Source organism: Coregonus clupeaformis, chromosome 9 (assembly GCF_020615455.1).
Source record: "Coregonus clupeaformis isolate EN_2021a chromosome 9, ASM2061545v1, whole genome shotgun sequence".
Taxonomy (NCBI): domain Eukaryota; kingdom Metazoa; phylum Chordata; class Actinopteri; order Salmoniformes; family Salmonidae; genus Coregonus; species Coregonus clupeaformis.
The window spans coordinates 30,622,172-30,640,387 of record NC_059200.1 but is presented as its reverse complement, the minus strand read 5'-3'; the positions used below and the strand labels follow the sequence as shown (position 1 = coordinate 30,640,387).

Here is an 18,216-nt window from a genome sequence, read left to right as displayed (position 1 = left end):
GGAAGAAAGAGAGAAAGAATGAACGCCTAAAGGAGAACAAAGGCTTGGGTACGGGCTAGCAAATGCAGGAATAAATCATCTGTTAAAATTCATTAGCCAAGCCTCTCTGAGCATAAAATGACAAGACATTAAATATGTATTATTTATGAAATGTCGCTGTCTTTGAAAAGGGGGTCTAGTGCTGTTAATTAGTCACCCATTCAGTCAGAAAATACTATTTCAAATGGAAAGTGAAAGCTACTCTCTGCAGCCCAGAGAGCGGCAGTTTTTTCTCCTTTTTAAAATTGCATCGATGGAAATGGAGTAGCTAATTACAGTCGCTGTGATATTCAAAGCTAATTTGGGAAGCTGTATGACAGGTTTATTGACGTCCTCCGCGTTGTGATGTATTTTTATGGCCACCAGGGAATTGAGAGGGGGCAGGGGAGAGAGGGCGGGATGATTGGGAGCAAACGTTGCTCTAGGTGTGTGTGTGTGCGTGTATGTGTGTGTGTGCCAGTGACAGCGTGTGTGTGTTTGTGCGTGCGTGTGTGTGTGCACGTCTGTGACGGTGTGTGTGTGCATGTGTGTGTGTGTTAATGTGTGTGTGAGTATTTGTGTGTATTTGGGGGAATTGAAGCCTCAGTGTCAGGATAATCACAGACTTGTGCACTCTTAAACACCTTGTCCTCTCTCTAAAGGGGTAAAGTGGAAATATCCCCTACATTTTACCATGAACATGATGGTGTTCTTTGTCTTTTTTTTCTCAAAGAGATGAGTAGAGTAGCAAGTTTCAAGGCAGTGGTTTAGAATCCTTCCTTAGAGGCAGTCATCTGGCAAAGTGGAAATGAGACAGGAGCATATATCTACTTGAAGAAAGCCACCCTCGTGATGGCAGTATGCTATGAGAGATGCAGCCTCTCCAACCCTGGGCAGTAAGTTCTGAGCTGGCCGACGAGAGCTGCCCACCCCCACCCCAGCAGCCCCTGGCCAGTGGGAGAGTGGAAAGAGGGAGAGAGGGATAATTATCAGTATAAATGGAGCTCGGCGAACGATTCGCACTGCTGGGCCGCCTGATCTGGTCGCCAAGGCAACCTCAACCTGCTAATTTGTTTTGTAGATGAGTAATTACATCCAATTAGACCAGTGTGGGGGGAAAAATAAAGTCCAAAGAAGGGGGCATTGTTCCAGTTAGATGGTGTGAATATTAATAATGGGATGGTCTCAGGCTCATAACAGATATGATCAGTGATGCTGCTGCAGCTGTGGGGGCCTATTGCCCAGCCTACCTGAGACATCACTCTACAGAGATGAGGATCTATCGGTGTGTGTGTGTAAGAGTGTGTGCATGCGTAAGAGTGTGTGCGTGTCCCCTCCACAGTCCAGTTTAAACTCCTCAGTATAGGGTTCTAGTGCAAATCTCTGAGGTAGTGCACAGGTGTCTGAGCATTCACCTTTACTTAACCATGAAAGACCAAGGAAAGACGTCTTACACTGGAGCACAAAGTGTCCTCCTCAGTTGAATAGTCACAGACTGTTATTGTAGAAGGATTTTCAGTGCTGTGATTGTCTGCAAAGCATTGTTTTATGGCACTGTTTCTGTCCTCAGTCACCTCAATCAGAATGTACATTTTGGTGAGTACTGATAGGCACAAAGCATTTATTATCTACAGACCAAAAAGGTCTAGGTAATATGTAGATGCTCCTTGCATGTTAAAGTTGTCAGAGAGACATGCAGTATTGTGTTCTATTCTAAGAACAAAGTCATTGTGCCATATGATATTCCATGCTGGTTTATTATTATTCATTTGTGGTAGTTCCATTGATTGGACCAGGTGTTCCTTTAATATAGAACCACAGTACTGTAGTTTATAATGAGCTTTATTCCAAAGCACCACTGGGATTGTATGCAAACACACGTATACATGCCCCGTCCATTCCCCAACATAAACACGCTAGTGTAGAGAAATGGGAGAATTAGGCTCTCTCTAACAGCTTGGGAAAGAACATATGTCTGTTAGGATGATCAAAGGAAATACATTATTTCTACATCTTTGATGTTCAGCCACTTTTCTTCACTCGTTCTGTTTCTCACCTTCGCCCAAGTGAAAGTAGCTTAAATCATTTGTTTGCTCTGAAAATAAAATGTGTTGGGGAAGATCATCAAGCTATTCTGCCTCTCCCAGATGGCTGCTTTGGTCCATAGAAGGGAACGTTTTCAGTCAGCCTCATTTTATTCATATTCTCTCCCACTGGTGGCACTATCATTAGAAGCAATCTACCTGAACAATAAAAGTAATTTTGCCTGGCTTTATTAGATAAGACCCTCCTGGCAGTGAGATGCCTCATACCAGCAGCTGAGGACTAATTGTCCGTGTCAGCGCAAACAAAGCCGCCATGTGTATTTGTTGTGTGTGTCGATGTCGTCTTTGTGTCCTGTCGTTCCCGCTATCCTGGAATTGCCGGAATTATGCAGATTGCAACAGGAAGCTGCCATTGTCGGGGGCCTGGCAGCCGGTACCATGCAGGATGTGGCATGGGTGGCGTGGCTGGGCCAGGGACAAAGCAGGGCCTCCCCCTCCCTCCCCTCCCTCAGTGCAGCACCTCTCAGCCATTTAACTAATGGGAGAGATTGTGGCAAGGCCTTTGTAAAGGTCGCTGCTTGTTTGTTGTTAAAGATCTAATTAGAAAGAGGAGAGGAAGCAGAGGAAGCTTGTCTAATTAGGGATGAGCATGGAAAAACCACCTCGGAAACTCAAGGACGGACGGCTATTAGCGTGGATGTCACAAACGGATTAAACACAAGTGTCCCTAGTTTTCTCCTGGTGTCCTTAACGATTGAAACTGGGCTGAATGCATATCTCCCGTGAAAGTCGCCTGAAGGCGGCATTCCATAGCACAGGCAGAAAAAATGAGGGATGGGGAGCAGGGGTGAAGATAAGGAGGTGGAACACTCAGGAAATTTGCTCCTTTATCCTTTTTCCCCGCTCCCGGAAGAGAGCACATCCTTCAGAGAAAAGCAGTGACCCTGTGAAATGCCCTTGTCCATAATTCAACCCGGCCTGCCCTCCTCACAGAGTCCTCATCCCTGTGCTGCAGAGGGAGTGTCTCACAGGTCGTTGGTGTGTGTGAGAGACCGTCCCTGCCTGGGAGTACTGGCTCGGTGGTTAGTGGCATGGCTGTGGTGTGGGGTACAGAGGAGGTGCAGCTGGGTTTAATGTAGGTGGAGCACGTGCAGAATGCTGAATGGCCACACGTGTGACAGACAGGTACAGACTGGCACAGACAGACAGACAGCAGCCAGCCAGGCAGCCTCCAAAACTGAGATACAGAGATGGACTGAGGGTTGAGTGCAGATCACTGGTGACTCAGCACCTGTCCCTGGGTCCTGTCATATCCTCTCTATCACACTGAGAGGAGACAGCTCTGTCTAACACCACTGGAGTCATAGCAGGTCCTTGACATTCTCTTATTTCTAGACTTGTTTGGGAAGACTTGTCTTAGGTTAGAAAGATTTAGGTGAAAGTACGGTTTTATCAGTCTTTTTCATTCCTGTATCGACCCATTCACTCATTCATTCCTTTATCTTCCCATTAACGTTGCCCTTCTGAGTTCTCATTATTTTCGTCATTGGTAAAGACCCATCGGTTTTCCGTAGCAGTTGCTTAAGAGAGATGTAAAGGGGATTATTGCGTTATGGAGCTTTGTTCCACGTGTCAGGGTTTACCGTGCATGACTGGAAGTGGGAAGCCTGCCATTTTAGGAGCCCATTATTTAAGAAGTGGGAATGGAGCCCACGTAGCACGCGGTGAAACTGTGAGGCCCTAAAGCGCCAGCTAAGGAACACGCCTGGTGTTTAGATTCCATTTGGCAGCTGCTGCCAAGCTCATTATGGCGGTCTAGGTGTGGCACGGCTTTGATCGCCTCTTCAGCTGGAGACCCAAATAAAAAACAAACACACAGCAGGGAGACCTGCCATGAAAAGAGCCGCTGACGCCAATCTCAGCTTTTCCTTGAGTGGATTAACTCCCCATATTGAAGAGGTGCGAGAGGGAACAATTGGCTTTAATGGCTCTCTTTATAAGAGCAGCTTGTCTCAGATTAAGAGGACAAGCAGTAAATGTCAGCACGTCTTATTGCTGAATGACGATTTCTGAAGCGTTGATAATCCTCCATCAGTGTTGAATGAGGGCCACGTTGGAATGGCCCAATAAGTGTGGAGTGTTTTGGAGCCCTACCTTTTGTTAATGGTCAGTAAACATGAATGTGTCTCTTTGTTATCCAACCCAAAGAAAATGTCACATGCATAGACCTCAATATGTAGTAGTAGTGGTTCAAAATCAGGGGCATGAAATTAATTATTGATTTGTGCGCATTCTACATTTTCCTCCCGTTGAATGATGAGTGTTTACATCAGGTATGTCCAGTAAGCATTGTAGTCATCAAATGAAAGCTGTATTGACCTGTGTTTTTAATGATTCTCCAATTTCATCCCTCTCTCTCAATTGTAGGACAATGTGAGGGAATCAGGTTAGATTGATTCATGTATAGGATTTAGAGACAGCCAGTCTACTACCTCAGAAAGCTCCTACTTCACTGTGTGTCTTATGATTGTTGCTAGCCAGTCAACCATCCTATTATCTTAGACAGTCAACCATTGAATGCCAGTAAATGGGTTGAGTTCCCTATAGAGGGATGATGCGTTACCCTGGTGCCGACAGACTCCTACACCTCAGACACTCAGACTGGCAACAGGATCTGCTGGGGAGGGAGAGCAGGGAGAGGACGCCATGTATCTCAGCCAAATGAACCCGTCATAAGTAGTGTCTCACTCCAACCACCATGCCATGCTTATGAGTCTGGACATTGACTACTGTGAAACAATGAAACCAAACATTTTCCACAATGATGGAGTCCCTTCCCCTCCCCCTCCCCAACCTATACTGTACCTCTCAGGCTTTCACGATTACGGGTTTTACTCTGCGCCCAGTGACCAGAGGGGGGCGCCCTGCTCCTTTGCGGACTATGGCTCCCTGGGGCCCCAGGCGGCTCAGATGCTGCACAGTGAGCATGCCACCTCCGCCTGCAACTCCCCCCTCCAGCACCTGCACAGCCCGGATCAGTTTAAGAGCCCAGGTTTGTATGTGCACATCTCTCTCATCCACCTTCTGGACTGTTCAGTTTGACTCATGAAGTTTCCTCCATACAGATGATCTATGCATTTTTTTGGTTAATTTTTTTTTTTGTCTTTGAGGAGGAAAAAAAGAAATGCGTAAAGGATGAACGTCTTGCCAGTAATGCATTGCATGTTTTTTCCTCCTTTTTGATTTTCGATGTAACTTTTTATGTTTATTTGTGAAGTTTGTTCCATACCCCTGCTTGCTCATAAGGGAGGACATGTCTTCCTCCATACACAGAGCATGGGAGGTAGGGGACTGGACTACAATGTCCTCTGTGAGAAAGCTCTCATTTACTTTGCTTATGTCCCCATCCACTCAATTCAACTGCCTGGACATTAGAACCTTTTCGATTTCAACATTTGCATGAGAGTGAAAGACTGATTGACTGAGAGAGTGAAAGGGTTAGTCAGTGAGTTAGTGAGAGTATATTGTAAATGATTGAGTGATGGAAAATGAAAGGACCTATGGTGGAAGCATGATCACTTCTATTATCATTCTGCGAACAACTAGGCAATCAGAAGACATGTTTTGTGTATACATTATAGTAACATTACATCCTAGTACAGTCATATGCATAATTTAGCCATTACATTACAAGTGGCATGTTTCAGTATGATATCAGTGTGTGCTTTTTGCAGAAGCGCTGACATTTACCTTTGCAATTTGGTTTGTCTATCCCAAGGTTGTGTTCTTTATATAGTGAAAACTGTATGTTGCATCCAATAAGTCAATGGAAAACAATTGGGTTTCTATGCCATTTCCTCTACAGATAATACGTAGCTATAACAATTTCATTTCAATTGATTACCCTCATTTTAAACCACATTCAGGGTCAGCCTGTGCTATTCGTTTGGTCATAGGTTTGTTCCTGATAAAACTGACAAGAGATGTCATTTCACTAAATTGCATCTCATATTTTGAGGAGTAAATGTACATGAGTAAATGTACTGGCCCCACAGGGGGCCAGTATGAAAAAAGTATGAAAATATATGCACTCACTAACTGTAAGTCGCTCTGGATAAGAGCGTCTGCTAAATGACTAAAATGTATGTTGAGAGGAAACGTTGTGAGAAGTGTTCCTTATTGACCCCAGCTCAGTGGATGTCAGGCAGAGAGCTGTAGATGTGATTTGCTGGTGTTGATCTGATCCACAGTAGATAGTGCTGGACTCACTCTTCAAACAATCTTACTAAACAGTGAAACAGATGATATTACTGAAAATATGCTAGACTGCCTAAAGTGAGTTTGACTACAGGTGTGGCTCTCTCTTGACCAGATCCTATCCTTGCGTTCAGATGAAATGGCCATGTAGACTAGAGACAGTAATGATGTCTGCTGATGACCCAACCAGACTGACTAATGGTGCTGTCACTGCTCTGTAGAGTCCGACTCTATTGTACCGATGAAGGAGTGGAGGAGTGGAGTGGAGTGGAGGAGTGGTGACCAGCAGGCAGCGGCAGGTGTTGAGGCCCCCTGCAGTCCGTCCCTGTACTCCTCACTAGTCCTGCCTCATTGGCTTTGGCAGCAGACAGGAAAATACATCTTTAGGCCCCATGCTTTACAGCGAGGATTACACAGATCTTCTGGTTTGGAGGCTGGCCCATTCTGGGTGGAGATTTGCCTGCCTGCCTGACTCATTGGGATGGATGGATCCCTTCAGGTCTGAGCACTCCACTGCCTGTCTGCCTGTCTGTCTGTCTGTGTCCTAGGGCTTCACAGGAAGATGGCAGGACTGCAGGCCTACAGCCACTTCTCCATTTACCCACAGAGTGGTGATAAGTGGGCTTTGATTATACACACAGCTGTAGAGAAGAGAGGGTCTACATCCAAACGCCAAAGTGCTGAATGTGGGGAATTGTATAGTGTGTTGATTCTTAATTTTTTCTGTGCTTGGCTGTAGAGGAGGAAGTATTTTGTGTCTCTCCTCAGGTAGTAAAGGGCCATTGTGAATGGCTACTCCTGGTTTTCTAATGATGCCCTGTGGGTACAGGTAGGGAAGCTGAGACAGACGCCCAAAAAACAACTGCCAATCTGAATAGAAATGCTTTCATGGCAAATGTTAATTGTAAACCACCGCCACCCCTGTTTACCTTAAAGAGAATGCTTCCCCTGTAGCCACAAGCACTTTCAGACTGTGAAAACATTGACGTATTTTAAAGTGTAACTCAATAGTCTGGATCACACCAAACTGCTTCAGTTATTAAGACCGAATTACAGGAAGACCCATACAATTGTGTGTTCTCCAGGACATACAGCATATGATACTACATTGGATAAACATCATCGTATTGACCTCCTGCTTTGTCATTGCTCAGATACTTAAGCCCCAATTAGGTATTTTCCTGGGGAATGTTTGTTCATATCTACCCACCCCAGTCTCACAGACACAGTCGTATCTTCAAATATCACCAGGTTTGCTTTTTTGTTGAACCTACTTTTTCGAAGTTCATGTTATTGGTGCTGAAAATAGGAAAGCAGGGAAGGCATAGAATTACATTTGTGTCAGCACCTTTCTCCCTTATCCACACAAACACTTTGTCACAGCAGAAACAACATACAAAGTGACATGAATAAGAACCCAGCGAGTGGAGTTGGTGCGGAACAGATGAGCCACCGGTGTCTTTAAAAATGCTGTGTAATCAAAGGCTGGCTCGTTAAATTAGCATGGGCGCCGCTAAGCCACCAGTCAGCCCCAATAAGTGTAACTCATGTTTTGCTATTAAACTTAATGACTGAGGCCGTGTAGCCCCGGGGTTTAAGGAAAAGCATCAATCCTGTTTCACATCGAGGTGCGGTGCTGTGCGCCGTTCAATAGAATCCACCAATTATAAGAAATTAGGATTACTGTTTAAACTGAAAATAGCTGTAATTGCTTAATAAGCAAACCTATTAGGGGCTGTTCCATACAGACCAGAGCCGTGAGGCCAGCCATGGGAAAGGGCCTGCGGTTAAGCAACAGTGTCACCCTCATTAGATCTCTATGCTCTGGGACAGGTTCTCATTTTACGTTTAGGAAGAAAACCACTGTAGGAGGGGTTTTGTGCTCCTCACAGAGTTAGTATAAATAAAGTGATGTGCCACAACTTCTGAAGGACTATAGCATCTGATAAGGGTGTGTGTGTGTATGTGTTTTGCATGTTCAATAGCATCTAAAGCTTGTTTTTTAAGTGCCATGCAAGGCATCCCAGGACAGTACAGCTCTTATTAGCCTCATGAGCTCAGAATCTAGCAGCATGTATATATTTATATATTAAACTTCAAACACATAGCCTACAGATCAAGATGCCTACAGATCAAGATGCCTCAGAACTCCACAGAGTTTTTCTCTTTTCCTTTTAATTTAATTTCTGCATTTATTTTCATGGTTTATTTCTCAATGGGGGTGAGATGGAGGGTTATGTGAATCTGACAGCGGAGGAGATTGAAGTGGTGTAGCAGTTCTACTGTTTTGAGACATCACTGTGCCTTCTCTCACTCTCCCCCCTCTGGCTTAGTTTTATATCAGCAGTGTTCATGGCCATCGCTGGGCGTCGGATTTTCAAAAGGCCTTTTTATTAGTCGGACTCTCTCCTAGCCACAGGGCATAGGTCAGAGGTCACACAGAGTGGTTCTTTTACATCTCCACATTGTGTACCTGTGGATGAACTCAGGTACATAGGTTATATTTCCCAAGGTTTATGCCTCCTCTGTCTGTAGAACACTTGTGTCCTTTGCTTTCTTGCTGGAGTAGAATTTTTTACAAACATAATCAGAACTCTTTCTGCAGTTTACTGAAATCCTGAAATTAGGAAATGGCCTGGCCAAATGTCCATGGAATAGATAGATATTGTAGATAGTTAAAATGCAATGAAAGAAAAAAGTGTTTATGTACATTGGAATGTTTTGTCCAATCAGGTTTTTGTCTAATCAGGCAAATAAAAAAACATAAACTGGTGTTATACCTGCATGAGTATAGAATCCAAAGCAACTAAGCTACCCCCTTAGCTATATGGCGCCTCTTGAAAATTATAATAATCACCAATAACTTAATTAAAATGAACACTCGTCCACAACATGCATAACTACACCTTAATAGTTGGTAGCATGGTCCAAGTATCTCTGGTGGTCTGCTTACGGGTTCTATTGTGCATGGTTGTGGTGTGAGTGTTTTCACTGTATAGTATACATAGCATGTAGATATCTCTAGAATATCATACTGGATTCATCTTTTACATTGCTCTTGCCGCCTCAAGCCTGCAACATTTCTTCTGTCAATCCCCAACAAAATGAATGCAGTTTGCATGCAAACAGGCCTCAAATGGCGTTTCCAATTACTCACTAATGTGTGTTCTCGGTTTAATTATAGTATTGATTAATATACCTCTTGCCAGATGTATGAATCCAGTAATGTATTCTTGGATATGAATGTATATATTGTGGAAGAATGACCCAGAATGTACTAGCTACATGTAAGTTATCACCTGTGCTCTGTGAAGCACCACGGTGTAACTGAATTGTTGCTCCCCTGCTGTGCTCTATGTGCAGGGGGAAACCCAGCTCGTCCTGGAGGCTTTCCAGGTGCCAACAGCCCAGGGCCTGTAGCCGACCTGTACGGCCCTGGAGGCCAGGACTCCAATGTGGCTAACTACATCAGTGCTGCTAGCCCCCAGGCTGGCTCCGGCTTTGGCCACAGCATCGCAGTGAGTACAGTACACCTTCTCTGTCCACTGACCGTTCTGTCTGTCGTTCTAGCCCGCACGTATCAAACTCATTCCATGGAGGGCCGAGTGTCTGCAGGTTTTTGCTCCTCCCTTGTACTTGATTGATGAATGAAGGTCACTGATTAGTAAGGAACTCCCCACACCTGGTTGTCTAGGTCTTAATTGAAAGGGAAAACTAAAAACCAGCAGACACCATGGAATGAGTTTGCCACCTCTGGTCTAGCCCATTAGACTGCTGTCCTTATACATAATATATGTGTGTTAGTGTTACAAGGAGGCAATGCATACTGCACTCCCTCTCTACCTGTTACTGGGTTCACCACTAACTACACTTCAGAGGTGTATGTCGTGTTGTGTCAATCAAACTTTTAAAAAGACCTAATGAGATTTGACTGAATCAATCAGATGGTGAAGATCACAGGGCTGGTGTGTTGTCCTGTCAACAATATCAGACTTTTATGTAAATAAAACAATGCAGAAAACTATTGAGGAAGAGACTGTTATAATGAGAGGGAATTAGCAAATTACCAAAATTGTATCTATCAAGTGAAACTGACACATGATATCCCAACAAAAGCACAACGTTGCAGAAAAATATATTTAATTGGCTTTTTTTCTGGCTGAGCGCAGCTTTGCTTATTGGATGTCAGCTGTGCCATGTCTGATTGGTTGAATCTTTGTTAGTCTCAATTTAGGAAGAAAGAGCATGTTTGTTATAGAATTTACTGAAGTTCACTTACATACACACTATGAAACCATTTAATTTGCTCAATGTTAAATCTTGTTACTGACCTGTCTCTCTGCTAAATTGCACTGTCAAAGTTTCAGCATTCTCTTGTGTTTGTATCCCTCGGTGCCAGTCACCTGTCTCTTTAAACACTGTGAACTTGTTCAACCTGACACCAGCTTGTTAGTGTCTCCTAGTTTACATGTGTCAGAAAGAGAGTGGAAATGTCAGGAGTTGTTTTCTGGATTTTAGTATCGGATGTATTCTCTGGGAATAAGCTGCTTCAGAAAGCCTTAGGGCTCTGAGGACTAAGGAAACCAGTAATCATGAAACTAGAAAAGGAACGTAGGCCCATTGATTCATTGCAGAAAATTCTTTAAAACACTGTTAGAATGGATTTTTTAAATAGCCTGCTTGCGCCCATTGTTTTGGGTTCTTTTATTTTAACCTTTGCCGTTTGTATCCATAGTCTAGCTGACCCAGATAAAGATTGATAGTGCTTTCAATCAATTTGGATTGATAGTATTGCACATGGGATTAAACTTTTGTTGTGAAGTTGAGAATATTTTCATTGTCTGAACACTGGTGATAAAAAGGCCCTTTAACAATATTAAATTGTATTTCGAGTGTACATTTGAAGGGAGATATGATATATTTGATGCAGATATACTTTTTTGACACAAGAAAAGAGGGTTGTGAAATGTGTTTTTAATTTCTACTTCAGTTGTACTAAATTCCGTTCAGTCTAATCCACCTTAAAATGACTCAATGATTCGAACAGAGTGCAATGAACCAGTGAAGCGCCGTGGCAACCTTCAGTGCGCAGGCAGATGATATCTCTAGCCACAACATTAAGAAGGGAAATGATTCAGAACTAAAATGCACTTTTTAATTAATTTCTGTGTTACATGCAGCCAAATTTATCACATAGTGGAACTTGACAGGTTACAACCTCATGGATGACTTCAGTCACTTTGACTTGCCACACGATCTCCCACTTTGGTGTAATAGCACTGACTAGAGAGATGTCAGACGATGATGTCAATGCTAGAACAGTTCCTGTGTCATAACCAATAATGGATTGGGCTCATGCTCATTTGGCCCCTTGAATTTGAATTGAACAAGATGACAAAGAAAATGAATGGCTAATGAACATTTTAGATATATTTTTAGTGTGTTTCATTGAAGCGTTTCTATAAACCGACACTTCCTTAACTTGTCACAGACACAATAGACAGATGAGAAGCTAGATAACCGGCTCAGTTTAAAAGAAAAGACTCATTGATGTTCTGTTGTTTCTGCTCTCTAAGAATGCTGTGTCAGTGTCTCAGTTCACTGATATGGTTCAGACAATGTGGGTGATTGGCTTTATGCAGAATGACTTCGACCACAATGGGGAGACGCTTCAGAATGGGTTGATCATTATAGAAGATTTTGTATGACGATGCTAAGTAGCTTTTGCATGAATATGTTTTTTAATTTATTAATATTGTTTATGTTGGCATGAATGAGTATACGTATGTAAAAAGTGAAATCGTATGTTCCTCACAGGTCCTGGGCTGGCCCCTATGGCCTTTACTGTGTTGAGTGATTGTATTTTTCTCCTTTTCTCTTCCAAACGCATTGAACTTGAATTTGTCTCTATTTACCCTCTTCTCAAGCTCTCCCTCTGTTTTGTCTCTATTTTTCTAATGATAAATTAGATATATTTTCTTTCAATCATCCCTGTAGCTTTTTACTCAATTCCAGCTCTCTTCCATCTGCTCATTAGAATTAACTGAATCATTTAGAAGATGTGAATATTCTGTCACCATGTGTATGTAATTGACCTCCAGTAGTTTTGGAGTTTTGAAGATAAATTAATAACAGTATAAACACCCTCACTGAGTAAGACAGAGCCCACTGGAATCTGTAAAATGCTACAAGGGACAGTTTCTTCCCCCTAAGACAATAAAAAAACAGACGTGATTTATGATGATTGTCTGTCGCTTTAGTGATTAAAATGATGAACAGGAACAGAGAATACCCATTCATGCTAGCAGAACAAAATGTATACAATACAATGTACTCACTCTTTTTTCCTTGAAATGCATACTGACAAAGGTACTAACTGTACACTTTTAGGGCCCGTTGATTGCGACAGCTTTTACAAATGGATACCATTGAACAGGTGGCCGGTTGCCATCTCATTGGAGGTATTATATTCCATTTATATTGTTTAGAAGTCTTTTCTATCTGTTTCTGTAGATTTACCTCTACTCTGTTACTCTAATTCCACCTCTCCTCTCCAATGTGTCAAATAAAGCACGCCCATGACATGTCAAATTCTGTGTAATGCCTATTGCCTGTGGTTGACGTTGTTGGTCAGGGAGTCATCTGAAGATAATAGCCAATGTTCCAGTTATGACACTCACTAATATAATTGAACACACTCAATTAGCACCCTCCTTAACTCTGATGATGTTCAAAGTGCATGAGGCAAGAGAAAGCAACAGTACTAGATGTAGTTTGTGTAAACTGGAATTCTGGGAGAATGAGTTCCTCATACCTGTGCTTGTGATGACGTCACTATAGTAGAATGCAGTCGTGGTCTCATGTGCATGTGTGGTTGTGTGTATATACTGTATATGCCTCATTGACTCACACATATTGTTAGTATAGTAGCAAACAACGTAATGTTAAACGAGGCTCAAATTGTTTTCTTAGTATGCCAGGTTATGGTGAAGCTTAGGTGCTCATGTTTTGTGCTATTGAAATGTACATGCTCCTAATTGTTCCACTGTATCTGTGTTATTCAGCAGAGTATATCTGGTGGTCCAGGGAAGACAGACCGAACCTTCTAATTGGCTCTCTGTGCAGGTGATGTCATCCAACTTCAAGCACTACAGCATCACCCAGGAGAAATGAGAGGTGGAACCACATAAAACAAAATATTTAAAAAAAAAATCATCTCAGAAAGAAAAGAAAATAACTGCTGTACCATAATCCAAACCTGTAACCTGACAACCTGGTTTGATATGACGTTTCATGATGATTTCATTCACTTTTTTCCCTTCCTTTTATTAGTTGTTTGATTAGCTTTAGAGAGAGGCATTTTAGTTTGATCCTAATTATTTGTGTCATTTTTGGATTTTCTCTTGTAGTGTATGTAAATTGATTTTGCTTCTCTCTTCGGGGGTCATAGTTGAGAATGTTCGCAAGTCATGTGTTCACATTTGGTACCAATCGTTTAATCCAAAAAGATCAAAGCTTTAGGTGTCTTTTTGCACATAAAAGAAATCCAAAGTGGAAAGGCTTGGAAAAAAACATCCATTTCATTTCAAATGATAATTCGAGAGGGTAACTAACTAATAAATCTTAGTAGCTGTTTTTAATTCTTGTGATGTCTCATTGTTAACCATAATTACCTATTTTTGGGCAATACAAAGAGGACTCCAATATTTTTATGGTCCTTTTTTATAAGTGTTGTTTTTGTTGTTTAGAAAAAAATATGTATACTATAAAACATTTCATATAAATACATTGTGAATTCAAGACTTAAGAAAAAGAAATGTAACTGTAAATACTATTCCAGTCATTGCATATAACCAACTTGATGAGAGAATAGCATATTTTTGTGATGGTGTGTCAAAGAAATGTTCTAGCGTGTGAATAGAAAAAAAAGCTCTAAACAAATACTATTATCCTTAACTGCTCAGAGACAGTGACTACCCCAGTGATGGACACAACATATTTGAACACTGATGGCTTGCTCTGTAAATACTCAAGCTGAATAACTTTACAAGTGTCATACCAGTGCATTTACAAATGGTGAGTTCAGCGCACAGTTTTAAAGGGATAAAATATAATTGGTATCTTTTGTCTAACCAACTGTTATTTAAGATATCAATATTATTTCAGAGTGATCATTTAATCCAAAGCACACTGTACTTAGTGTTGAAGAATAGAACTCGAGCCTAAGCATTTTACAGTGCTCTGCGCATCCTGACACTTTTATACTCCTGAGAGAAAAACTCAACTTGTTGTTTGTTGTTGTTTGTTTCCTCCTGCTTGTTCCTCTTAAGTTTGGGACTCCCATCAGTTCTCTTTTCAATGAATTAGGAAGGCAAACATTTTGATACCATATCTCAGCCCTGTGAGTTATACCTTGGAATCGTTGACAGGTTTAATTTATTTTAGTGGCAAATAGATTAAAACATTGAATGGGGAAAAATATATTAATGATTGCACTGTGAGCAGTAAAGAACAGGCCATTTCCTATTTGCACATGTATATGTTGGCTATTTAAAATGGTCCTGTCTTTGGGGTGAAGTATGAAGGATTATTGGATGTTGCTCCTCTCTAGAATAGGCATACACAAACAGCTTGGCAAATAGCAATTAACTGATTAATTACTACCAATGTGTTGTGGTCATGTCTTTGGATTTCGTTGTATTGTGTAAGCCAACTTCTAATCTAAAATATTGATGCTATTTTAGATCCAGCCAATAGAAGACACTGAATAAATTATTCATCCATAGCTGCTGCGCTAATTTCTTACACAGTATGTGTAGGGATAGGTTTTGCTAAATTATAGAGACATTTAATGACATGCAGTAAGATTTGTAAACATGATGATGGAATGAGTGGTGTATATTCTGAGGATGTACTTTACCTGCTGCAAATGTATTTGATATTTCATTTCACCAGATTTTTCATTTCATTAGCTATTTTGTTCAGAACAACCTGGTGAAGAAAAATGCTGGATGCTTTTAAATGATGTGGAGATATGATCAAGTAATAATTTAAATGAGAAAACAGAAGAGAACCGTTGTAATGTTCAAATGTAAAAGAAAAAAAGAAATACAAAACTTTAAAAAAAGAAAAAGATGCTTCTTCACTGATTTCAATTTTGAATCAGGGGGTTTTATTGATATTTTTGTGGTTACTAATTGTAATATTATATTATTAAAATGTACTGTTCATCCATCGATTTCTCTCTTTCCATTCCCTTCCCTGTCACCACATACAATCTTTTGTTGATCATCCATGTATTTCAATAGTGTGTAAAAAAAAATCCACAAAAAAATCACGATTAAATTGTAACAGAGTGATGTCTTTGATACCAGTGTAGTGGTCTATGCCCTTCTTTGTCGTTCTCCCCTTTTCGGGCTTTTCCCTCTGTCTCTCCTTTCTCTGTCACATTCTCTTCCCCTCTCTCTCTCGCTCTCTTACTCTCCTCTATCTCCTTGTAATAAATCGTAGCTGTTATGTAATCAAGATAATACTTGTAGTTATTAGTGGATTTATGACCAGTAAGGATAGAACTTTCTCTTATTATCAAAAGTTTGACATAAATTTGCAGACAGTTATTTTAATAGCAGTTCCATGTCATTTGTTCCTCGTATGTCTTTTTTTCTTTTTTGTTGTGCTTTACCGATCTCACGTGGTTTCAACTAACCAAAGCTCACACAGAAGAACTATAGAGAATCAAATTGCTGTAAGATGGAATTTTAAACAAGGCATTATTTGGATCCCCACCCTTGAATGTTTAAAAGGGGTGTGTCATACTACCTTAAATGCTAATGCTAGATATGCAAAACTTTTATTTTTGATTACTTTCTAAGAGGGACACAAGCTATAATTATGAAAAATATTTTATGTGAAAGCAAAAAAAAACATTTTTAGAAGGTTCTAACATGTTAATGATGATAATTACTACAATAATAATAATCATCATAACACTACTACTAATAATAAACTGTAATATCTTTTAATGTTTTTACACTATATCCCAGATGCCTGTATGGCTCTGCTATTTTTGGATACCACTCTGTTTTTTAAATGTTTCTGCCTTTCGTTTTACTCATAAAAACATACTTTTTGTGAATACTTTTTTTAGTCCCTGGAAACCAGTGCTTTATTTTAATCAAAGTCAGGTTTATGTGTAAGAGCATCTGCTAAATGACTAAAAATGTAAAAAATGTTGTCTGTTAATGTTGCTCTCACAGATATAGACAGACATGCTTAGTACTTCACAACCTTTGCAAAGAATTTGAGGTCATCTAGCTTTTAGATGCCATTACATACTTGGAGCAAAGATTACACAGAAAATATATTTCTAATGATTGTTTCTTAACTAGTGAAGGTGGGCAACACGGAATAAACTTGAGATACTCCTGAAGATTGTCTTCAATTAGTTCACCTGTTGTTGAATGTCTTCATACAGTAGTTCAGTTGGTTAGTAAAACTAATGTGTATAGCGGGGGGCACCTTCACAGGTGGGGAAGTACATGTAAGCTTAGATATCCATGTATTTTCTCACTTGTAATAGTTGAATATATATTGAATATATATACAGTGGGGAGAACAAGTATTTGATACACTGTCGATTTTGCAGGTTTTCCTACTTACAAAGCATGTAGAGGTCTGTAATTTTTATCATAGGTACACTTCAACTGTGAGAGACGGAATCTAAAATCCAAAAATCCAGAAAATCACATTGTATGATTTTTAAGTAATTAATTTGCATTTTATTGCATGACATAAGTATTTGATACATCAGAAAAGCAGAACTTAATATTTGGTACAGAAACCTTTGTTTGCAATTACAGAGATCATACGTTTCCTGTAGGTCTTGACCAGGTTTGCACACACTGCAGCAGGGATTTTGGCCCACTCCTCCATACAGACCTTCTCCAGATCCTTCAGGTTTCGGGGCTGTCGCTGGGCAATACGGACTTTCAGCTCCCCTCCAAAGATTTTCTATTGGGTTCAGGTCTGGAGACTGGCTAGGCCACTCCAGGACCTTGAGATGCTTCTTACGGAGCCACTCCTTAGTTGCCCTGGCTGTGTGTTTTCGGTCGTTGTCATGCTGGAAGACCCAGCCACGACTCCATCTTCAATGCTCTTACTGAGGGAAGGAGGTTGTTGGCCAAGATCTCGCGATACATGGCCCCATCCATCCTCCCCTCAATATGTTGCAGTCGTCCTGTCCCCTTTGCAGAAAAGCATCCCCAAAGAATGATGTTTCCACCTCCATGCTTCACGGTTGGGATGGTGTTCTTGGGGTTGTACTCATCCTTCTTCTTCCTCCAAACACGGCGAGTGGAGTTTAGACCAAAATGCTCAATTTTTGTCTCATCAGACCACATGACCTTCTCCCATTCCTCCTCTGGATCATCCAGATGGTCATTGGCAAACTTCAGACGGGCCTGGACATGCGCTGGCTTGAGCAGGGGGACCTTGCGTGCGCTGCAGGATTTTAATCCATGACGGCGTAGTGTGTTTCTTTGAGACTGTGGTCCCAGCTCTCTTCAGGTCATTGACCAGGTCCTGCCGTGTAGTTCTGGGCTGATCCCTCACCTTCCTCATGATCATTGATGCCCCACGAGGTGAGATCTTGCATGGAGCCCTAGACCGAGGGTGATTGACCGTCATCTTGAACTTCTTCCATTTTCTAATAATTGCGCCAACAGTTGTTGCCTTCTCACCAAGCTCCTGTAGCCCATCCCAGCCTTGTGCAGGTCTACAATTTTATCCCTGATGTCCTTACACAGCTCTCTGGTCTTGGCCATTGTGGAGAGGTTGGAGTCTGTTTGATTGAGTGTGTGGACAGGTGTCTTTTATACAGGTAACGAGTTCAAACAGG

General features: G+C 41.3%; 1 protein-coding gene across 6 annotated transcripts in view; it reads left to right on the top strand.

The window, feature by feature from the left end:
* Positions 1-15,554, top strand: part of LOC121573745 (RNA-binding protein Musashi homolog 2-like) — a 335,153-nt gene extending 319,599 nt beyond the window's left edge. For 3 of the 6 annotated variants that reach the window (XM_041885955.1, XM_041885956.1, XM_041885957.1), the window contains exons 12-14: positions 9,684-9,838; positions 12,711-12,781; positions 13,385-15,554. In XM_041885955.1, coding sequence (XP_041741889.1) covers positions 9,684-9,838; positions 12,711-12,752 — 197 coding nt within the window. In that variant the 3' untranslated portion in view covers positions 12,753-12,781; positions 13,385-15,554. Of the gene's footprint in view, positions 1-4,935; positions 5,116-9,683; positions 9,839-12,710; positions 12,782-13,384 lie in introns of all 6 variants that reach the window. The other 3 variants (XM_041885952.1, XM_041885954.1, XM_041885953.2) reach the window with 2 other exon arrangements.
* The last annotated feature ends 2,662 nt before the right edge of the window (positions 15,555-18,216 follow it).